We start from the raw sequence: 22,337 nt of genomic DNA, 5'->3' as shown, positions 1-22,337 counted from the left end.
GTCGGTAAAGCAGATGCCAGACTGAGATCCATTGGAAGGATCCTAAGCAAATGCAATCCGAAAACAAAGAAAGTAGGTTACAGTACACTTGTTCGCCCACTGCTCGAATACTGCTCAGCAGTGTGGGATCCGTACCAGATAGGGTTGATAGAAGAGATAGAGAAGAGCCAACGGAGAGCAGCGCGCTTCGTTACAGGATCATTTAGTAATCGCGAAAGCGTTACGGAGATGACAGATAAACTCCAGTGGAAGACTCTGCAAGAGCGATGCTCAGTAGCTCGGTACGGTCTTTTGTTGAAGTTTCCAGAACATACCTTCACTGAGGAGTCCAGCAGTATATTGCTCCCTCCTACGTATATCTCGCGAAGAGACCATGAGGATAAAATCACAGAGATTAGAGCCCACACAGAGGCATACCGACAATCCTTCTTTCCACGAACAATACGAGACTGGAATAGAACGGATAGAGGTACTCAAGGTACCCTCCGCCACACACCGTCAAGTGGGTTGCGGAGTATGGATGTAGATATAGATGGTGTCGTCATGACAATGTCCAAACACGACCGCTGCCGTCTGCTGTTCTGTCTCGCCTCACTGCACTGACTCTGTACAACAGCCTGTCTCTCTCTCACACACACACACACACCGCTTCACTGTTGTGATGCATGTGAATGGAGGAGCTTCACGTGAAATCCTGGTACCAGCCCCACACCGTTTACACTGCGAACAGTCAGATCTGTTATTGCCGTGATTAGTATTTTGTCTGTGGCCAATATTTCATAGCCATGGTCAATACGATGGTGAATTTTCGTGAGTCTAAGGAGAATGAAAAGGTTGTAACTTGGAACATGAATGAAACCAAAGGAAAGCGTCTGGGAAAAAAAAAAAAAAAGACGAGTACATGTCTGGTGTCTTTATTGCGCATCTGCAAAGTACAAAGGGAGACAAGTGTGCGAGAAACGCAACAACAGCGCAGCACCGCCAAGTGACGTCACAGTAGGGCCGGCAGCGCTCTACAAAAGTCTCAGGCGGCGCAGGAGTCGGCGGCGTTTCTGCACAGCGCGACGCGGCCTCTTCAGGAGCGGCTAGCGCGAGAAGTCGCCGCACTTGAAGCACTTGCACTCGGCGGGCTCGCGCAGCCGGATGTCCATGGTGGCCATGCCCTCGGCGGTGAGGCGTGCGCCGTCCGGGTCGTAGCAGTGCGACAGCGTCACGGTGCGCTCGCGCAGGAAGGACTCACGGCAGCAGTAGCACTCCTGAAGAAACACACACGCTGCGCTCAGAGGCCGGGTTCGGAGGACAGAAACTTTTTGAACGTACTGTACTCAAAACACAATTTCAAGTGATGTACAATGTCAATCATTACTTTGGGAACGCACTGTACTCAGAAAAGAAACTTTTTGAACATACAGTACTCAAAACAATTTCAGCTGATGTACAATGTCAGATTATTATTCTGGGAACGCACTGTAATTAGAAAAGAAATTTTTTCAACATACTTTACTCAAACCACAATTTCAGCACATGTACAATGTCAGATCATCACTTTTGGAACGCACTGTACTTAGAAAAAAAACTTTTTGAACATACTGTACTCAAAGCACAATTTCAGCTTATATACAATGTCAGATCATCACTCTGGGAACGCACTGTACTTAGAAAAGAAACTTTTTGAGCATACTGTTCTCAAAGCACAATTTCAGCACATGTACAATGTCAGATCATCACTTTGGGAACGCACTGTACTTAGAAAAGAAATTTTTTGAACATACTGTACTCAAAGCACAATTTCAGCACATGTACAATGTCAGATCATCACTTTGGGAACGCACTGTAAGAAAAGAAACTTTTTGAACATACTGTACTGTCAAACTGCCTATTGGCTTCTGTCTCGGGTTCTTCGGCCGACGTTCATCTAATGGTTTTTCTGACGTTTCGCCAGCACGAGTGGCTGGCATTGCCAGAGCTTCACCCTCCATTGCCGGTGGTGAACTGGAGCCGAGCTCGCGGCCGCAGACTATGTACCTGGCTCGCCAACGTCCGAGGGCTTCTCCGCGGTCATTTCCGGTGCGGTTCTCCTCTTGCTACCTGCGACGGTCGTTCGCTGCAGTACGGGAAGCCAGGATCCGTTGACCTTAAGGCTTTCCTCTTTCTTGTTCAAACTGTTCGCGTGTTTTTGGATTTCTACAGCTTCTCTGAACAAGCGCGTGTGATAGTGCTTCTCTACAGCCAGAACTTCCGTGTCGGCGAATTTTATTACGTGGTCGGTCTCATTCAGTGCGTGTTCTGCCACGGCCGATTTCTCCACCTGCCCCAACCTGCAATGTCGCTTATGCTCTTTGATCCTGATGTTAATGGATCGTCCAGTCATTCCGACATAAACTTTTCCGCATGTGCAAGGTATACGGTATATTCCCGACATTGCAAGTGGGTCTCTTTTCTCCTTCGCCGATCTAAGACACTCTTTGATCTTCCTTGTCGGTTTGAAAATCGTCTTTACGCCGTGTTTGCGCAATATACGGCCGATTCTGTCCGTCACTCTGGGAATGTATGGCAGAAAGGCCGTACCCGACATTTCTGTTTCTGGTTCCTTACTTCGCCGAGTGTATGGCTCAGTTACACTTCTAATGTAATTTGTGGAGTACCCATTGCTCCTCAGAACAGTTTCCAGGTGTTGCATTCCTCGTTTGAGGTGTTGAGGCTCACATATTCGTCCTGCTCTCGTTACGAGCGTACTAATCATGCCTCTTTTCTGGCTCGGGTGGTGGTTTGACAGTTTGTGGAGGTATCGGTCCGTGTGTGTCGGTTTTCGATACACGCTGTGTCCCAGGTTTTCGCCGTCCCTTGTGACCAGCACATCTAGAAATGGCAGTTTCCTGTCCTTTTCTACCTCCATGGTAAATGTTATGTTGGCATGGAGGCTGTTCAAGTGTCTCAGGAATTCACCGAGCTGTTCTTCACCATGGCTCCACACCACGAAAGTATCATCGACGTACCTGTACCACACCTTAGGTTTGCAAGTCGCCGAGTCCAGTGCCTGTGCTTCGAATTGTTCCATGAAGAAGTTGGCCACCACTGGACTGAGAGGACTACCCATGGCGACGCCTTCCAGCTGTTCGTAGAAATCGCCATTCCACGTGAAATAGCTCGTGGTGAGACATGCATGGAAGAGCTTTCTGATGTCTTGCGGGAACATGGAACCGATGTGCTCCAGAGCGTCGCTGAGTGGCACTTTCGTAAATAACGAAACAACATCAAAGCTGACCAGGATGTCGTTTGGTGCAAGTTTCAGTTTCTTCAGCTTCTCAATGAAATGTCCCGAGTCCTTAATGTATGTGTCGGTCTTTCCCTCGTGTGGCTGTAGCAGAGAGGCCAAGTGTTTCGCCAGTTTATACGTTGGTGAGCCAGGAGCGCTAACGATCGGTCTCAGTGGAACGTTGTTCTTATGGATCTTGGGTAATCCATACAGCCGAGGTGGTAGGGCTTCTGTGTTGCGCAGGTTTCTCTGTATGTCCGCCGGCAGAGAAGACGCCTTGATTAATCGATTCGTATTCCGAGTGATACGCTGCGTCGGATCTGCGCTTAGTTTTCGGTACGTCTGGCTTCCCGTACTGCAGCGAACGACCGTCGCAGGTAGCAAGAGGAGAACCGCACCGGAAATGACCGCGTAGAAGCCCTCGGACGTTGGCGCGCCAGGTACATATAGTCTGCGGCCGCGATCTCGCCTCCAGTTCACCACCGGCAATGGAGGGTGAAGCTTTGACAATGCCAGCCACTCGTGCTGGCGAAACGTCAGAAAAATCATTAGATGAACGTCGGCCGAAGAACCCGAGACAGAAGCCAATAGGCAGTTTGTCAACAAGTGGCCACGAAAGCCTTAACAATTTTGTATACTGTACTGTACTGTAGGTTGTAGTAGGTACTGGGAGATGAAGAAGCTTGCACAGGATAGAGTAGCATGGAGAGCTGCATCAAACCAGTCTCTGGACTGAATACCACAACAACAACAACTGTACTCAAAACAGTGTACTCAGAAAAGAAATTTTTTGAATGTACTGTACTCATTTCAACTGATTCACAATGTCAGATCATACCCTTTGGATCGCACTGTACTCAAACATGAAATTTTTTGAACCTACTGTACTCAATACATGATTTCAACTGATATACAATGTCAGTGGGAATGCATTGTAGTCAGAAAAAAGTTTGAACCTACTGTACTCAAAATACACCTCCAACTCATATACAACGTCTGGTCCTACCTTTGGGAACTCACTCTACTCAAAGAAATATTTTTGAACCTACTGTAGTCAAAACACAATTTCAACTGATATACAACGTCAGATCACAGCTTTGCGAACGCACTGTACTCAGAAAAGAAATTTTTTTGAACATACTTTACTGAGAAAGTACTTTCAGATGATATTCGATATCAGACCATTCCTGGGAACTTAAGTTCAGTTAATTCAAATTGTCAGATCACAATTTTTCAACATTCTGTACTCAGATACAAGTTACTCATTATATCGAGTGTCCGATCACACCTTGGGGAACACACTGTTCTCGAAACCTAAGTTCTCTTAATGGAACCACTCAGAAAAGAAACTTTTTGAATATGCTGTAACCAGTACCAATTTCAGATGATTTTCGGTGTCATATCATACCTTTGGGAACACACTATGCTCAGAACTAAAGTTCTCTTAATGCACACTCTCAGAAGAGAAATGTTATGAACATATTGTACTCATATAAGTATTTCAGATGACACCTCTGAGAACACATTGAACTGACGGTATTCTGAAAGAAACAGTCTCCTAAGGGGACCTTTGTTGCTCTCCTATCATCTCCAAAGTTGCAGGACTTGAACATCAGTTCCCAGGCATCGATCTTCTACATCAGTACGATGGGATTCTCAAAACAACACGAAATAATCGGCTTCGTGCATAAAAAAAGTTCCAAGTGCAATATTTGTAGTTTGTTAAGAAGATCGTCGGCAGCTCTGCATGTAGCAGATTCTGTTTGCAATAATCAAATTGCTGTCAATCTTAAATTCTATATTTATTAACAAATTCGAATGGTAATTGACATATACTGAATCACAAGTAAATTAAAATTCGGTACAGAAATGCCAAAAGACTTTCTGTCGAATAAAGAAAAGTATGTGCGTCAATAGCACAGTTCAGTCATCATCCATTTTGAGTAATATCATGCTGGAAAAGATAATGAGAACACATAACGAAGCCGCGGAAGAAGAAGGAGTGCAAGGAACTGTCTAGGTTGAAAGAAGCAAGGTTAGAATGCTGACCTCCAAACGTTCGGTGATGATTCGGCATTGTCAGCCAACGATAAACAAGAATCTCCAATAATGCTCGAAAAAACTACTCTAGATAGCAGAGGAAAGAGGACTGAAGAGGGCTCATGATCTGTGAAGAAACAGAAAACACGAAATACAAACCGGATGAAGAAACTCAACTGAACGCAAGGTTTGGAGAAATCAAGAAAACAGATATGTAAATTTAAGTATCTTGGTGGATGGATCCAACTGAATGGGCTTGATGGAGAAACAAACAAAGGACGAAATGGTTCAAATTGCTCTGAGCACTATTGGACTTAACATCTTAGGTCATCAGTCCCCTAGACTTAGAACTACTTAAACCTAAATAACGTAAGCACATCACACACATCCATGCCCGAGGAAGTATTCGAACCCGCGACCGTAGCAGCAGCGTGGTTCCGGACTGAAGCGCCTAGAACCGCTCGGCCTCAGCGGCCGGTCGAAGGACGAGCATAGATCTTAGTACAGAATAGGTAATGTCCTACAATGCAAAGTTTAGGCACTATACGACAGGTGTTAGCACTTTGAGTGCCGTGCTTGTAACATTACGTTTAGTGTTAGAAAGAAAGCCATGCTCATAATACCGCTGACACGTCAGAACTTCCAGTTTCTGACAATGATAATTTACGGAACAATGGAAAACAAAATTGAGGATGTGTTAGATGACCATCAGTTTCACTTTAGGAAAGGTAATGGTACCAGAGAGGCAATTCTGAATTTGCCGTTGATAATGAAAGCAAGACTTAAGAAAAGTCAAGACAAGACCTGGAAAAAGCGTTACATTGTCAGATGGCGCAAGATAATCGCAATCCTTAGAAAAATACGTGTAAGATATAGGAAAAGACGATGAATACAGTGGGGTGCAAAAAAATGCATCCACTGTTTAAAAGTCCATAACTTGCACACTAATTGACGAAGTTGTCTCATTTTTGGTGAAAGTGTAGCTTAAAGTCCAACTTAAAGATATCACTGTAGGTGTTCGAAATCGTTACCATTAACATCCACACACAAACGATGCTGCCGAACTGCAGCACGAACTACTGACTGCAACGTGTTCAGTTGGATATTTGCAGATGAGTGTATGATGGATTCTAGAAGTTCATCCAATGTGTGTGGCTTTTGTCGATAATCGACGTCCTTTAGTGAGTGCTCCCCACAGGTAAAAGTCCAGAGGAGTTAGGTCTGGGGAACGTGGTGGATACTCCACAGCACGTCTACGGCCTATCCATCTTCCTGGTAGATTTTCGTTGAGATATGCCCTAACAGGATTTTGGTAGTGGGCTGGGGCACCATCTTGTTGAAAGTAAACTCTTCCATCTCCATACAGGTCTCGGATGGCAGGTAAAATGGATGTCTGAAGCTTCTGAAGCTACACCTCACCGGTAACTGTGCCGTCAAACAAGAATGGCCCAATCGAGGCCCGGTAAGACAACCCACACCACACATTTACTCCTGGCAAATTCACGGCTTTGTCTACACGAACCTTCGGATTTTCGGCGGCTCAGTAGATGCAATTGTGGCAATTTACTGTACCACTGAGTTTGAACTGTGCCGCATCAGACCACACAGTCATCTCTGCAAACTCTTCGTCGTTGTGCACCATGTTAGTAAACCACTCGCTGTACTCCATTCTACGATCTGGGTCTTCCTCGTTCATTGCGTGTAGCAATCGTGGGATGTAGCACTTCCACTTGGCTGTCTTCAAAATTCGCCGAACACTTGAGCGACTCACTCCAGTCTCACGGGCACACTGTCTCGCAGACTTCTGTGGTGAGCGAGTGAATTGTTGTAACACACGACTGGATTTAGCTGGACTTGTTACTGTTACAGGTCGTCCAGATCGTTGTTTGTGTACATCTTTAACGCAGCCTTCGGCTTCAAATTTGTCTCGAATGCGACGAATCGTTAAACGCGTCGGTGGCTCTGTTTGATACTTATTTCGTCATTGCAGTTGAACCTCATTGATGTTTTCGTACTTAAAATACCACTTCAAAACTGACTTCCTTTCATCGAATGTAAGCCTCGCGCCAGCCATCTTTACTCGAGTAACTAGATGCAACTGAGAACAAAACACTGACTATCTGGCGACTGTCATCTGACAAAACAAAACAACGCAATGCAACGCTTGTGTGGTGATTACCGGAACTACAAACTATTACACTACCAAAGATGAGACAACTCCGTCAATTAGTTTGCCAGTTATGGAGTTTTAAACAGTGGATACATTTTTTTTACCCCTCTGTATACATGTACAACAACCAAGAGGGAACAAATAAGAGTGGGACACCAAGAATAAAGGGCTTGGCATAAACAGGGTGTAACAGAGGGATGTAGTCTTTCACTTCTTCTGTTCAATCTGTACGTCGGAGAAGCAACGACGGAAATAAAACAAAGGTTCAAGGGTGAGATTAAAATTCAAGGTGGAAGGATGTGTGTTTTAAGATTCCATGATGAAATTGCTATCGTCGGGGAAAGTGAAGAGGAATTCTAGGATTTGCTGAATAGAATGAACAGTCTAATGAGTTCGGACTACGGACTGAGAGTAAATAGAAGAAAGACGAAAGTAATGAGAAGCAGCAGAAATGAGAATAGCGAAAAAACGTGACACCATAATTGGTAAAAATGTCGTGTGACTAGGGCCTCCTGTCGGGTAGACCGTTCGCCAGGTGCAGGTCTTTCGATTTGACGCCACTTCGGTGACTCGCGCGTCGATGGGGATGAAATGATGATGATTGGGACAACACAACACTCAGTCCCTGAGCGGAAAAAAAATCTCCGACCAAGGCAGGAATCGAACCTGTGCCCTTAGGAATGACAGTGTGTCGCACTGAGCACTCAGCTACTGGGGGCGGACATAAGAACTGGTGGTGTGAAGTAGATGAAGTTAGGGAATTATCCTGCCTAGGCAGCAAAACAACCCATGATGGACGTAGCAAGCAGGACATAAAAAGCAGCACTGGCAAAAAGGTCATTCCTGGGCAAGAGAAATCTGGCAGTATCAAAAATGAGTCTTAATTTGAGGAACAAATTTTTGAGAATGTAAAGCACGATAATGGAATGTAGTCGAATTAAGTCGGGTGATGTTGAGGGAATTAGATTAGGAAATGAGACACTTAAAGTAGTAAAGGAGTTTTGCTATTTGGGGAGCAAAATAAATGATGATGGTCGAAGTAGAGAAGATATAAAATGTAGACTGGCAATGGCAAGGAAAGCGTTTCTGAAGAAGAGAAATTTGTTAACATCGAGTAAAGATTTAAGTGTCAGGAAGCCGTTTCTGAAAGTATTTGTATGGAGTGTAGCCATGTATGGAAGTGAAACATGGACGATAAATAGTTTGGACAAGAAGAGAATAGAAGCTTTCGAAATGTGGTGCTACAGAAGAACGCTGAAGATTGGATGGGTAGATCACATAACTAATGATGAAGTATTGAATAGGATTGGGGAGAAGAGAAGTTTGTGGCACAAATTGACATAAAGAAGGGACCGGTTAGTAGGACATGTTCTGAGGCATCAACGGATCACAAATTTAGCATTGGAGGGCAGCGTGGAGGGTAAAAATCGTAGAGGGAGACCAAGAGATGAATACACTAAGCAGATTCAGAAGGATGTAGGCTGCAGTAAGTACTGGGAGATGAAGAAGCTTGCACAGGATAGGGTAGCATTAGCTGCATCAAACCAGTCTCAGGACTGAAGACCACAACAACAACAACAACGACGTTGAAAGCACACATCGTATGGTAGCGACACATGGACTGTGGGGAAACCGGAATAGAAGAGAACGGAACCATTTGAGATGTGGTGCTACAGACGAATGTTGAAAATTAGGTGGGCTGATAAGGTAAATAATGATGAACTTCTCCGTAGAATCGCTGAGGAAAGGAAAATATTGAAAACACTGACAAGAAGAAGGGACAGGATGATACATGTGTTAAGACATTGCGGAATGAGTTCCATGATGTTAGAGAAAGCAGCAGAGGGTAAAAACTGTAGAGGGAGGCAGAGACTGGAATACATCCAACAAATAATTGAGGACGTAGGTTGCAAGTGGTGCTCTGAGATGAGGAGGTTGGCACTGGAGAGGAATTCGTGGCGGGCCACATCAAACCAGTCAGAAGACTGATGACGCAAAATAAATAACAAATAAAAATATTAAAATGTAAAGGACTTGATAGCGAAGGATCAGTCAGTCTGTTGATAACCCTTTCGTTGTAAGCAGCGGAACGTGAAAATGATGTGAAGGTTGGTAGGACGCCCTCAGCGTTGTAAGTAGGCTGTTTAGGTTTTTATGTTGGTAACGCCACGTGGCTCGCTTTGTATGAAAATCGCTGACTGTGCTGTGTGAACTCTGTGGCTGGTTGGCATTGTTGGAATATTAGCTGTTGTAGTGGTGGTCAGCTGGATGTGAACAGCGCGTAGCGTTGCGCAGTTGGAGGTGAGCCGCCAGCAGTGGTGGATGTGGGGAGAGAAATGGCGGAGTTTTGAAATTTGTAAGACTGGATGTCATGAACTGCTATGTATATCATGGCTTTTGAACACTATTAAGGTAAATACATTGTTTGTTCTCCATCAAAATCTTTCATTTGCTAACTATGCCTATCAGTAGTTAGTGCCTTCAGTAGTTAGAATCTTTTATTTAGCTGGCAGTAGTGGCGCTCGCTGTATTGCAGTAGTTCGAGTAACGAAGATTTTTCTGAGGTAAGTGATTCATGAAAGGTATAGGTTATTGTTAGTCAGTCGGATTGCGTTGCGCTAAAAATATTGTGTGTCACTTTAGTGTTGATCAGAATAAGTAAAGAGAGTAATGTCTGAGTACGTTCAGTTTTGCTCAGCTGTTTGAAAAGCAAATAATGTAAGAGGTTTATCAGCACAGTCATTCATAAATTTTTCTAAGGCGACGTTTCAGCTTGTATGAAACGTGCCTTAGTAGTACTCCGCGGAAGCCACGCCCCCAGACATCTGATACACGTAGCTAATCGGCAATTCTGGGTAGAAACTTAAGAAACACATCAGTTGATATCAACGGTTCATAAAACTTTGACTGTTATTATTGAAATGCTTGTGGGAAATATTCGAAATGTATACTAACCGCTTAAATCCTATAAATCGTTTAGAGTGTTTTCAGATCAGAGCCTTTAACAAGCTGCAACTGGTGATGGCCGGGGTGGCCGAGCGGTTCTAGGCGCTTCAGTCTGAAACCGCGCGACTGCTACGGTCGCAGGTTCGAATGCTGCCTCGGTCATGGATGTATGTGATGTCCTTAGGTTTGTTAGGTTTAAGTAGTTCTGAGTTCTAGGGGACTGATGACCTCAGATGTTAAGTCCCATAGTGCTAGGAGCCATTTTTGAGCACCTGGTTACTGGTATCTTTGGATATGACCATGGAGAATAAATATATACCGGGTGATCAAAAAGTCAGTATAAATTTGAAAACTGAATAAATAACGGAATAATGTAGATAGAGAGGTACAAATTGACACACATGCTTGGAATGACATGGGGTTTTATTACAACCAAAAAAATAGAAAAGTTCAAAAAATGTACCACAGATGGCGCTTCATCTGATCAGAATAGCAATAATTAGCATAACAAAGTAAGACAAAGCAAAGATTATGTTCTTTACAGGAAATGCTCAATATGTCCACCATCATTCCTCAACAATAGCTGTAGTCGAGGAATAATGTTGTGAACAACACTGTAAAGCATGTCCGGAGTTATGGTGAGGCATTGGCGTCGGATGTTGTCTTTCAGCATCCCTACAGATGTCGGTCGATCACGATACACTTGCGACTTCAGGTAACCCCAAAGCCAATAATCGCACGGACTGAGGTCTGGGAACCTGGGAGGCCAAGCATGACGAAAGTGGCGGCTGAGCACACGATCGTCACCAAACGACGCGCGCAAGAGATCTTTCACGCGTCTAGCAATATGGGGTGTTTTCTTTTTGGTTCTAATAAAACCCCATGTCATTCCAAGCATGTGTGTTAATTTTTACCTCTCTATCTACATTATTTCGTGGTTTATTCAGTTTTCAAATTTATACTGACTTTATGATCACCCGGTATATAGAGTAAGCTACAGAGTGGAAATATCTCTGCAGTGAGCATTGCATTCTGCGCATGTTGTCAACATTAATCTGGAATTGTGACGTGATATCGGGACGACGCTGTTTGTTTGAGGCCTATTCACACTGGATGTCACATCACGTCACGTCAAAACATCCCACAGTGTGTTTCATATGGCGGCATTATTACAGGTCGTCAACCGACTGTCGCGTCACGTTACGTCATTTTAAAGTTACTATGGAAGAAAGTTTTGACGTTATCATCGTCTGCCAACAGCGTAACTTAACCTATTTTCACGAAGGTCGCTCGCTTTATAGTGGTGGATTTTGTGCTTTCCCGTCTTCGTAATCTTTATTTTACTGTTATTCTTTGTTTTAGTGGCTAATTGCTAATCAGGACTTGAATATTGTTTTCATCGAGTGTTCTGAGGCAAGCGGGGTCAGATATCTGAAAGCGAAATATTATTTAGATTTTATAATAACAATGACGCCCACAATGTATATAAACAACATAAGTTGAGGAAGCAATCTACATTTTATAACTTCTTAAGTGAAAATGGCAGCTTTTATTACGTAGAGTTGGTTATGTAAGGAAAAAATAGATAAGATAAACAGGCTCCGTTTATTTCTTTATAGCTATGTTGCATCTAGTATTTCGCACAGCAAATAAATGTCGTTGTTTTGAAATGTTGTTTAATTTCTCAGCACTTTAATAAACAAAAGTGATCAACAACTCGCGTTAGTAAGTTTGCTTAATAACATTTGCCGCTCTTAGTTGTTCACTTCCGACACTATACTATGACATTTGGAATCACAGATGGTAGGACATAACCTCACTTTCACCTTCCAGTACTGACGTGACATGACGTGACGGATATTGCGAAGACATGCTGACGTGGCGGTGCCGTGACGTGTTATCCGTTCATTTTGCTCATCAAACCTACGAGCCCATTTTATTCCAGGTATCAAGTGCAAGTTGGTATGGTGTCTACGAAACGCCTATAGCCAATCCACAGTACCTACGAAGGAAATTTGTCTGTACTAGCGGTAGAACGATGTTCAGAATGTGCAGGATGCATTACGAGCCAAACTACGTCATCACAATATCACGTTACCACAGTGGCAATATATGTTGAAACATAAAATCAGTTCTGCTCAAATGAATGCTCACTCCAGAGTTATTTTTTCTCTGTGCAGTGAACATTCTGACGCGCAGAACGAGAAATCTGTCAGCAGCTCAAGTTACGTGATTTTGGGATTAGCGTATTTTGAGTGTTATTACTTCGCTGTTACAGATAGATCACCTTCAGATGTACTTTGAAGTTTTAAATAAGCTTTTTACAGACATTTTTAACAGTTAGATATCAGGAAATGACGTAAAGATATGAACCAATAGTTCTCTGCTTTTCGCTACGGTGTCATAGCTCAGATTCCATTTTATTTACGTTTTTTTTCCGTAATGGGATAAGAAGCGACAGGCAACAATATTTCTTTACGTTTTCTGTTGAACTTCTGACATAGTTGAATCTCTGTTCTAATTAATTACATTGCAATACCTCTGAACACACTACCGAAGCGTCACGAAAATAGAACGCATTTCGAACTCTGAAATTGTTGCAGTAAATACGGTAAACGATTTGCACCACCCGCTTCTCCATCATTATTTTCAGTATTTCTCTACTTATCCTTCTGTTTCTTATAGACAAATGAAATATCTGTAGCATTTTTGCACTATCTCATCAAAAAATTAAACGATACACTATGCACAAAAAAATAGTTATAAGATGAATGTTCGAATTTAGGAGTAATAAAATAAGTCAGAGCGACTAATATATTCTAGTTGTCTAAGTTACAATGACAGTGTATAAAAAATATGCCTCATGCAAAAATACTTAGATAAACCAAAAGGCTTGAGAACCTGCATAAATTGGAGGAAATTAATCAGTCATGAATAAATTTTATCTGTAACTCTTCAGGCTTTCCCGGCGATCTAATGACATCTTGGGTTGTCGGGTGTTCTGCCGGATATCAGCGTCGTACTTGCACGATATTTCGGTCACGTAGCTCGTAACCTTCATCAGGTGCGACCTGATGAAGGTTACGAGCTACGTGACCGAAATATCGTGCAAGTACGACGCTGATATCCGGCAGAACACCCGACAACCCAAGATGTCAAATTTTATCTGCATATGAAGATAGTACCAATATATATACACTGACTGGCAGTTTAGTCACACGCACTTACAGATTTATCTAGCACTTGTAAAAACATGGCTAGAAAATCGCAGAAATTATGTACACATTACAGGACTTTGTAATACCGTATTTCGATATTTTTTAACATATAAAGTCCCTCAAAACAATATGATGTTTGTAATTATACTTTCGTTGTATGTGCCTATAAAAAGTAACTGGTCCCCCTTTCACATATTTCTCTCTGCATCACAGTGACGACACTACTATAGCATAGATGTTACTAAAACTGAGATGCACAGAAACGTATATAAAACAAGGTGAATACGAGCAATATTCAAGTTTCGGTTTATCGCAAATTGTAGAGAAGCAGGACTGTCCCAGAATCTTGTGAGTAGCCTGGTTGATGTTGAGAACGTGCACTGTAGGCTATGCTCAACCCACAGATATACATACTCTATCCATATCCTACCCGGTGTAAAACACCAATATGAGTAAAAGTGTCAACAGAAAACTATAGTTAGAGAGAATTTCAGTGCTCAGATGAAAGAACTCGATAGCGAGAAGAATCGATATTTTTTCCACGTCCCGACACGTCCTAGAAATCGCTCTCCAGAGGGTCTGGAGGTGTCCTGAGGTGATGTCGGGCACGCACCTTGAGGAAGCCGGTGGGCGTGGTGACGGAGGGCTGGACTTGCGAGTTGCACGCCCCCTCGCACTTGTTGACGCCCACCTCGCTGGTGCAGGTCCTCTGCAGCCGGCCCAGCTCGTCGAACTCCTCTGCGGACAGAAAAGAAAGCAGTGGTTCCTCAAGGCTCCATTCTGGGTCCACTTCTGTTCCTGACAAAAATATCCAGACACCCCCAAAAGCTTACGTTTTTTATATTAGCTTCTTTGTACTGTCACCTACTGCCAGGTACTCCATATCAGCGACCTCAGTAGTCATTAAACATCGTGAGAGAGCAGAATGGGGCGCTCTGTAAAACTGACGGACTTCAAATGTGGTGAGGTGATGGAGTGTCACTTGTCACACCTCTCTATGTGAGATTTCCAAAGTCCTAAACATTCCTAGGTCCGCTGTTTCCGATGTGATAGTGAAGTGGAAATGTGAAGGGACACATACAGCACAAAAGCGTACAGGCCGACCTCGTCTGTTGACTGACAGAGACCGTCGACAGTTGAAGAGGGTCGTAAGGTGTAATAGGCAGACATCTATCCAGACCATCACACAGGAATCGGAAACTGCATCTGGATCGACTGCAAGTACCAAGACAATTAGGCGGGAGATGAGAAAACTTGGATTTCATGGTTGAGTGGCTGCTCATAAGTCACACATCACGCCGGTAAATGCCAAACGACGCCTCGCTTGGTTTAAGGAGCGTAAACATTGGACGACTGAACAGTTGAAAAACGTTGTGTGGAGTGACGAATCACGGTACACAATGTGGCGATCCGATGGCAGGGTGTGGGTATGGCGAATGCCCGGTGAACGTCATCTGCCAGCGTGTGTAGTGCCGACAGTAAAATTCGGAGGCGGTGGTGTTCTGGTGTGGTCATGTTTTTGATGGAGGAGGCTTGCACCCTTTGTTGTTTTGCATAGCACTATCACAGCTCAGGCCTACACTGATGTTTTAAGCACCTTCTCACTGTTCAACATCAATTGGGGGATGGCGATTGCATCTTCCAACACGATCGAGCAGCAGCTCGTAATGCACGTCCTGTGACGGAGTGGTTACTCGATAGTAACACCCCTGTAATGGACTGTCCTGCACAGAGTCCTGACCTGAACCCTATAGAAGATCTCTGGGATGTTTTGGAACGCCGACTTCGTGCCAGGCCTCACTGACCGACATCGATACCTCTCCTCAGTGGAGCACTCCGTGAAGAATGGGCTGCCATTCCCTGAGGACCCTTCCAGCACCTCACTGAACGTATTCCTGCGAGAGTGGAAGCTGTCTTCAAGGCTAAGAATGGGCCAACACCATACTGAATTCCAGCGTTACTGATGGAGGGCGCCACGAACTTGGAAGTTATTTTCAGTTAGGGTCCGGATACTTTTGACCAAATAGTGTAAATATTATTCTCGCTGTTATATGGTTTTGAGGCCAAAAGGCACCAACCGGCCGCCGTATCACCCTCAGCCTGTGTGTGCAATGCCCGCTAATGAGATGACCGACTCCAAATGTTGATTATATGCGGCTCCCATCACAATGTTCTCTCGCTAAAAGACTATGATGGACCTCCATTCACTGTGTGTAGCAATTCCAGTCGGATTTAGAATTCATTTCGAGTCGTCTGTAGCACCACATTTCAAAATCTTCCATTCTCTTTTTCCCTAAAATATTTATCATCCATGTTTCAGTTCCATATATAGCTACACTCCATACAAATACTTTCAGAAAGGGCTTCCCGACTCTTAAATTTGTACTCCATGTTAACAAATTTCTCTTCTTAAGAAACGCTTTCCTTGCCATTGCCAGTCTACATTTTATATCCTCTCTACTTCGACCATCAACAGTTACTTTGCTCCCCAAACAGCAAAACTCATCTAATACTTTACGTGTCTCATTTCCTAATCAAACTCGCTCAGCATCACCTGATTTAATCCGACTACAACCCATTATCCTCTCTTTGCTTTTGTTGATGTTCATCTTCCATCCTCCTTTCAAGACACTGTCCATTCCGTTCAACAGCTCTTCCAGGACCTTTACGGTGTCTGATAGAATTACAATGACACTGGCAAACCTCAACGTTTTTATTTCTTCTGCATGGATTTTAATTCCTTTTCCAAATTTTCTTTTGTTTCCTTTGCCGCCTGCTCAATATACATACTGAATAACATCGGGGATAGGTTACAACCCTGTCTCACTCCCTTCCCAACCACTGCTTCCCTTTCATGTCCCTCGACTCTCATAACTGCCATCTAGTTTCTGTACAAATTGTAAATACCCTTTCACACCCTGTGTTTTACCCCTGCCGCCTTCAGAATTTGAACGGTATACACTTTGAATTCTTCTTGGGTGGTAGGATACTTTGAAGCGTATGAGGTTTGTTTTCGCGGGGTATCGACGACTTCACTCAGTTTCTTGTCGAATGGATTTAGTTTGCTCATTTATAATTTCCAGAAGGATTTTCTTTTATAAATCACAGATCTGCATGGTTCTGTTGCAACCAAGTCATTTCTTTGTGGTCTGGCAAAATCGTTTATCTCCGCGAAATACAGGAGTAAGACAAAAATATGGAGACACCGCGACAAATGCATGCTTGGACGTAAATGGAGATGACAACCAAGCCTGCAGGTTCCGCTGTTTTACACTAAAGAGCCAAAGAAACTGGTACACCTGGCTAGTATCGAGTAGGGCCCGCGCGACCACGAAGTGGCATGGACTCGACTAATGTCTGAAGCAGCTATGGGTGGAATTGACACTATGAATCCTGCAGGGTGGTTCATAAATCTGTAAGAGTACCAGACGGTGGGAATCTCTTCTGAACATCACGTTCATTCGAGATATGATCAATAAAGTCCATGTGCGGGGAACTTGTGGGCCAGCGGAAGTGTTCAAACTCAGAAGAACGTTCCTGGAGCCACACTGCTAGAATTCTGGAGTGGTGGGGTGTCGCATTGTCCTGCTGGAATTGTCTGTCAGAACGTAGAATGGACATAAACGGAAGCAGGTGATCAGACAGGATGCTTACGTACGTGTCACCTGTCAGATTCATATCTAGACATATCAGGGGTCCCATATCACTACAACTGCACACGCCCCACACCATTACAGAGACTCCACCAGCTTGAACAGTCCCCTGCTGACATGCAGGGTCCATGGATTCATGAAGGAGACAACTTCCATCCGCTCGATACAATTTGAAACGAGACTCGTTCGATCGGGCAACATGTTTCCTGTCATCAACAGTCCGATGTCGGTGTTGATGCGCCCAAACGAGGCGTAAAGCTTTGTGTCGTGCAGTCATCAGATTAGATTAGATTAGTTTTTCGTTCCATAGATCCGTGCTGAGGAGATCCTCGTGGATGTAGTTAGGTTAGGTTAGTGTTGTTTAACGTCCCGTCGACAACGAGGTCATTAGAGACGGAGCGCAAGCTCGGGTTAGGGAAGGATGGGGAAGGAAATCGGCCGTACCCTTTCAAAGGAACCATCCCGGCATTTGCCTGAAACGATTTAGGGAAATCACGGAAAACCTAAATCAGGATGGCCGGAGACGGGATTGAACCGTCGTCCTCCCGAATGCGAGTCCAGTGTGCTAACCACTGCGCCACCTCGCTCGGTACTCGTGGATGTGGAACATGTCAATTTTTTTTCTTTTTTTTAAGCTGAAATAACAATACTAATAGTATCAATATATACAATACATCATTTGTTTGTATTAAAAAATTCGTCAATGGAGTAGAAGGAGTTGGCCACCAGTAAGTCTTTCAGGCTCCTTTTAAACTGATCTTTATTTCTAACTGAATTTTTTATGTTTCCTGGCAAATCATTGAAGATGAGTGTTCCTGAGCAGTGGACCCCTTTTTGAACTAAAGTAAGTGCCTTTAAGTCCTTGTGCAGATCATTTTTGTTCCTGGTATGGTATGTATGAACTGAGCTGTTTGTTGGAAAAAAGAGATATATTATTTAGGACAAATTTCATTAAGGAGTAAATATACTGAGAGGCAGTAGTTAGTATACCCAGTTCTTTGGAGAGGTTTCTACAGGACATCCGTGAATTTACTCCACAAATAATACGTATTACACGCTTTTGGACTCTGAAAACTTTTGTTTGACTCGAAGAGTTATCCCAAAATATTATACCATATGACATTATGGAATGGAAGTAGGCAAAGTATGCAAGCTTTTTCATTTTTATGTCGCCTATGTCTGCTAACACTCGAATTGCAAATACAGATTTGTTAAGGCGTTTCTGCAGTTCTGTGGTGTGCTCCTCCCAACTGAATTTATTATCAAGTTGTAATCCCAGGAATTTAAGACTGTCAACCTCTTCTATCTGCTCTTCTTCATACTTTATGCATATGCTGGGTGGAAACCTCTTACAGGTTCTGAATTGCATATAGTGAGTCTTTGCGAAGTTTAATGTCAGTGAGTTGGCTTTAAACCAACGGTGCAAGAGAGGGACTTCGGCTGCGAAAGTCCATATGGATGGTGTTTCGTTGAATGGTTCGCACACTAACACGTGTTGATGGCCCAGCACTGAAATCTGCAGCAATTTGCGGAAGGGTTGGACTTGTGTCACGCTGAACGATTCTCACCAGTCGTCGTTGGTCCCGTTCTTGCAGGATCTTTTTCCGGCCGCAGCGATGTAAGAAGAGATTTGATCTTTTACCGGATTCCCGATATTCACGGTACACTCGTGAAATGGTCGTACGGGAAAGTCGGAGCTAAACCAAAAGTGAGAAGATTGTTGGTCCTCGCACGGTTGGTACTTCGGTAACCGAGGAAGCCAAAGTCTTTGGTGTTTGAAGGGTCACCGTATGGAGTATTTATACCGCATACTAGGAAAGCGGAGAAACATCATCGGCTACGTCATAACGCGAGGAAATAGTGTGCTGAATGATCGTGAGGGACGGTCATTGAAGAGTATTGTGACGAAAAATAAAGATGACGACGGCAGCAGAAGTCACTGCGGAAGCGAATGTCGCTCTCGTGAACACTGTCAGCACCAAAACAACACAAAGGGAGCTGGAAATGGTTCAAATGGCTCTGAGCACTATGGGACTCAACTGCTGTGGTCATAAGTCCCCTAGAACTTAGAACTACTTAAACCTAACTAACCTAAGGACAGCACACAACACCCAGCCATCACGAGGCAGAGAAAATCCCTGACCCCGCCGGGAATCGAACCCGGGAAAAGGGAGCTGGAGAACCTGCGAATTCCAGAACCAATCATCAGTCACGCATATGCCCGAAACAGGTAAACGTGGTGCCAAATCGTCGGACCTGTACTACGGAGCAATGGAAGAAAGTCATTTGGTCTGGCGACTCTTGTTTCACCCTGTTTTCAGCCTCTGGGCGAGTTTACGTCCCAACAGTGAAACATGGCATGGGGTTCTGTCATTATTTGGGCACCAGTATCGTGATATTCCACTAACCTCAAGATTACTCTGCTGGGTCGCATTACTGCCAAAGAATATGTAACTATAATAATTAAAGAGACAAACTGGTCTGAAGAACAATGCCTTTACGAAACAAAGCCTTTTCTACTTTTCAACAAAATCCCCTTGAACATTTACGCACTTGTTCGAACGGGATACAAGTTTTTTTTTTTTTTTAATTCCAGCTGCAAAGAACTCTTCATCTTGATGTTTGAACCAATTTCCCACAAACATTTTCACGTCCTCGTTCTCCTGGAACGTCTTCCCACGTAATGCCTCTTTCAGTGCACCAAACAAAAGGAAATCACTACGTGCTAAATCAGGACTGTAAGGGGGATGAGGCAATACCTCAGAGCCCATTTTGTCGATGGTTTCACTGGCAATATGAGGACGTGCGTTGTCTTGCTGGAGAACCACGCCCCTCCTCTGAGATCCACGACGTCTCTCTCTCTCTCGCGGCTGGCTTCACCTTGTTTAAAAGCAAATCCGAGTAGTATTGGCTGTTCATTGTACGCTGCTCTTCGAAATAATCGCAAAAAAACTGGACCTTCAGCATCCCTAAACACCGACAACATGACTTATCCTGCTGACGCTCGGGTTTTGAATTTTTTGTTGACAGGTGAGTTGGTGTGCTTCCGCTCTGTGCTTTGTCTTTTTGATTCTGGCTCATCATAGTGAACCCAAGTTTCATCACATGTTAAAATCTTGTCGAGGAAGTGCTCACCTTCTCTTTCATAATGTTCCTTTAGCTCCGTGCACACTCTCAACCACGTTTCCTTGTGTAGCCGCGTCAACTCCTTTCGGACCCATCTGCACGTGTTTTACTTGTTACAGATAATGTTATGAACTGTACCAGTACTAACTTGAACCGCCGGCCGGGGTGGCCAAGCGGTTAAAGGCGCTACAGTCTGGAACCGCGAGACCGCTACGGTCGCAGGTTCGAATCCTGCCTCGGCCATGGATGTGTGTGATGTCCTTAGGTTAGTTAGGTTTAAGTAGTTCTAAGTTCTAGGGGACTGATGACCTTAGAAGTTAAGTCCCATAGTGCTCAGAGCCATTTGAACCATTTTTTAACTTGAACCTTATCGACTATCATTTCCACAGTCACACGGCGGTCGGCACGAATAATGTCATCAATTGGACTTTCAGGTGAGGCAGTTGAAACTGAAACTGGTCGGCCAGAACGGTGTTCGTCAGCCACTGTGTTGCGACCATCTTTGAACCGCTCTACCCACTTCTAAAACATTTGCACGATCCATATAACTTTCACCATAAACTTTGGACATTCTGCAGTACATACGAGGTGTGGCTAGAAAAAAACCGGACTAGTACTGGTGAAACAATAAAACGAATGCAATAAGGCTGAAAGTCGCGTGGCCTGTCACGTGACTCTCGCTCCGGCTACTGCTCGAGTTTCATCTGCCTCCTGCACTCAGTCTGCCCGTGGCGTCTGTTTTAAGTAGTTGACGTTTTGTCTGTGCGTCGGAAAATGTTGAGTGTACAGAAAGAACAGCGTGTTAACATCAAATTTTGTTTCAAACTAGGAAAATCTGCAAGTGAAACGTTTGTAATGTTACAACAAGTGTACGGCGATGGTTGTTTATCGCGAACACAAGTGTTTGAGTGGTTTAAACGATTTAAAGATGGCCGCGAAGACACCAGTGATGACACTCGCACTGGCAGACCATTGTCAGCAAAAACTGATGCAAACATTGAAAAAATCGGTAAACTTGTTCGACACTTTCCTTGTCAACTCCTGTTAACTCAGACACTGCTCTGATTGTTAAACGGCGATCTTGTCGAACACGTTTACGGAGCAAGGAGGACATCAAAAGCAGACTCGCTATGGCAAAAAAGGCATTTCTGGCCAAGAGAAGTCTACTAATATCAAATACCGGTGTTAATTTGAGGAAGAAATTTCTGAGGATGTACGTCTGGAGTACAGCATTGTATGGTAGTGAAACATGGACTGTGGGAAAACCGGAACAGAAGAGAATCGAAGCATTTGAGATGTGGTGCTATAGACGAATGTTGAAAATTAGGTGGACTGATAAGGTAAGGAATGAGGAGGTTCTACGCAGAATCGGAGAGGAAAGGAATATGTGCAAAACACTGATAAGGAGAAGGGACAGGATGACAGGACATCTGCTAAGACATGAGGGAATGACTTCCATGGTACTAGAGGGAGCTGTAGAGGGCAAAAACTGTAGAGGAAGACAGAGATTGGAATACGTCAAGCAAATAAATGAGGACGTAGGTTGCAAGTGCTACTCTGAGATGAAGAGGTTAGCACAGGAAAAGAATTCGTGGCGGGCCGCATCAAACCAGTCAGTAGACTGTTCTAGGGGACTGATGACAGATGTTAAGTCCCATAGTGCTCAAAGCCATTTGAGCCAGCCTCCCTCGCCACCGCCCCCCCCCCCCCCCCCCCCAGTTCTGTCCCTTGCGACTGTGACACAGCCGCCCCTCAGGCCAGAAGACACCAGTCAGCTCACCTTTGATGATGTGGATCTCCGAGGGGAGCGTCTCGCAGGCCTCCTCGCCGCCCCCGGCGGGTTGGGGGCGGGCCACGGGGGCCAGGGCGGCCGCCAGGATCACCAGCGACAGCGGCACCACCGACGACCACGTAGACGGGGCCTGCAT

General features: G+C 44.2%; 1 protein-coding gene across 1 annotated transcript; it reads right to left on the bottom strand.

Annotated features, from left to right (window-relative positions):
• Positions 1–910: 910 nt before the first annotated feature.
• On the bottom strand, positions 911–22,337 carry LOC126213225 (partner of bursicon). Its single transcript, XM_049940869.1, has 3 exons — positions 22,190–22,337; positions 14,244–14,368; positions 911–1,256 (listed from the first exon to the last, which is right to left on the bottom strand). Exons 1-3 carry the CDS (start codon positions 22,335–22,337, stop codon positions 1,086–1,088), a joined length of 444 nt encoding a protein of 147 aa, XP_049796826.1. The 3' UTR covers positions 911–1,085.

This window comes from Schistocerca nitens, chromosome 11 (assembly GCF_023898315.1).
Source record: "Schistocerca nitens isolate TAMUIC-IGC-003100 chromosome 11, iqSchNite1.1, whole genome shotgun sequence".
Lineage (NCBI taxonomy): Eukaryota > Metazoa > Arthropoda > Insecta > Orthoptera > Acrididae > Schistocerca > Schistocerca nitens.
This window is presented reverse-complemented; position numbering and strand designations above follow the sequence as displayed.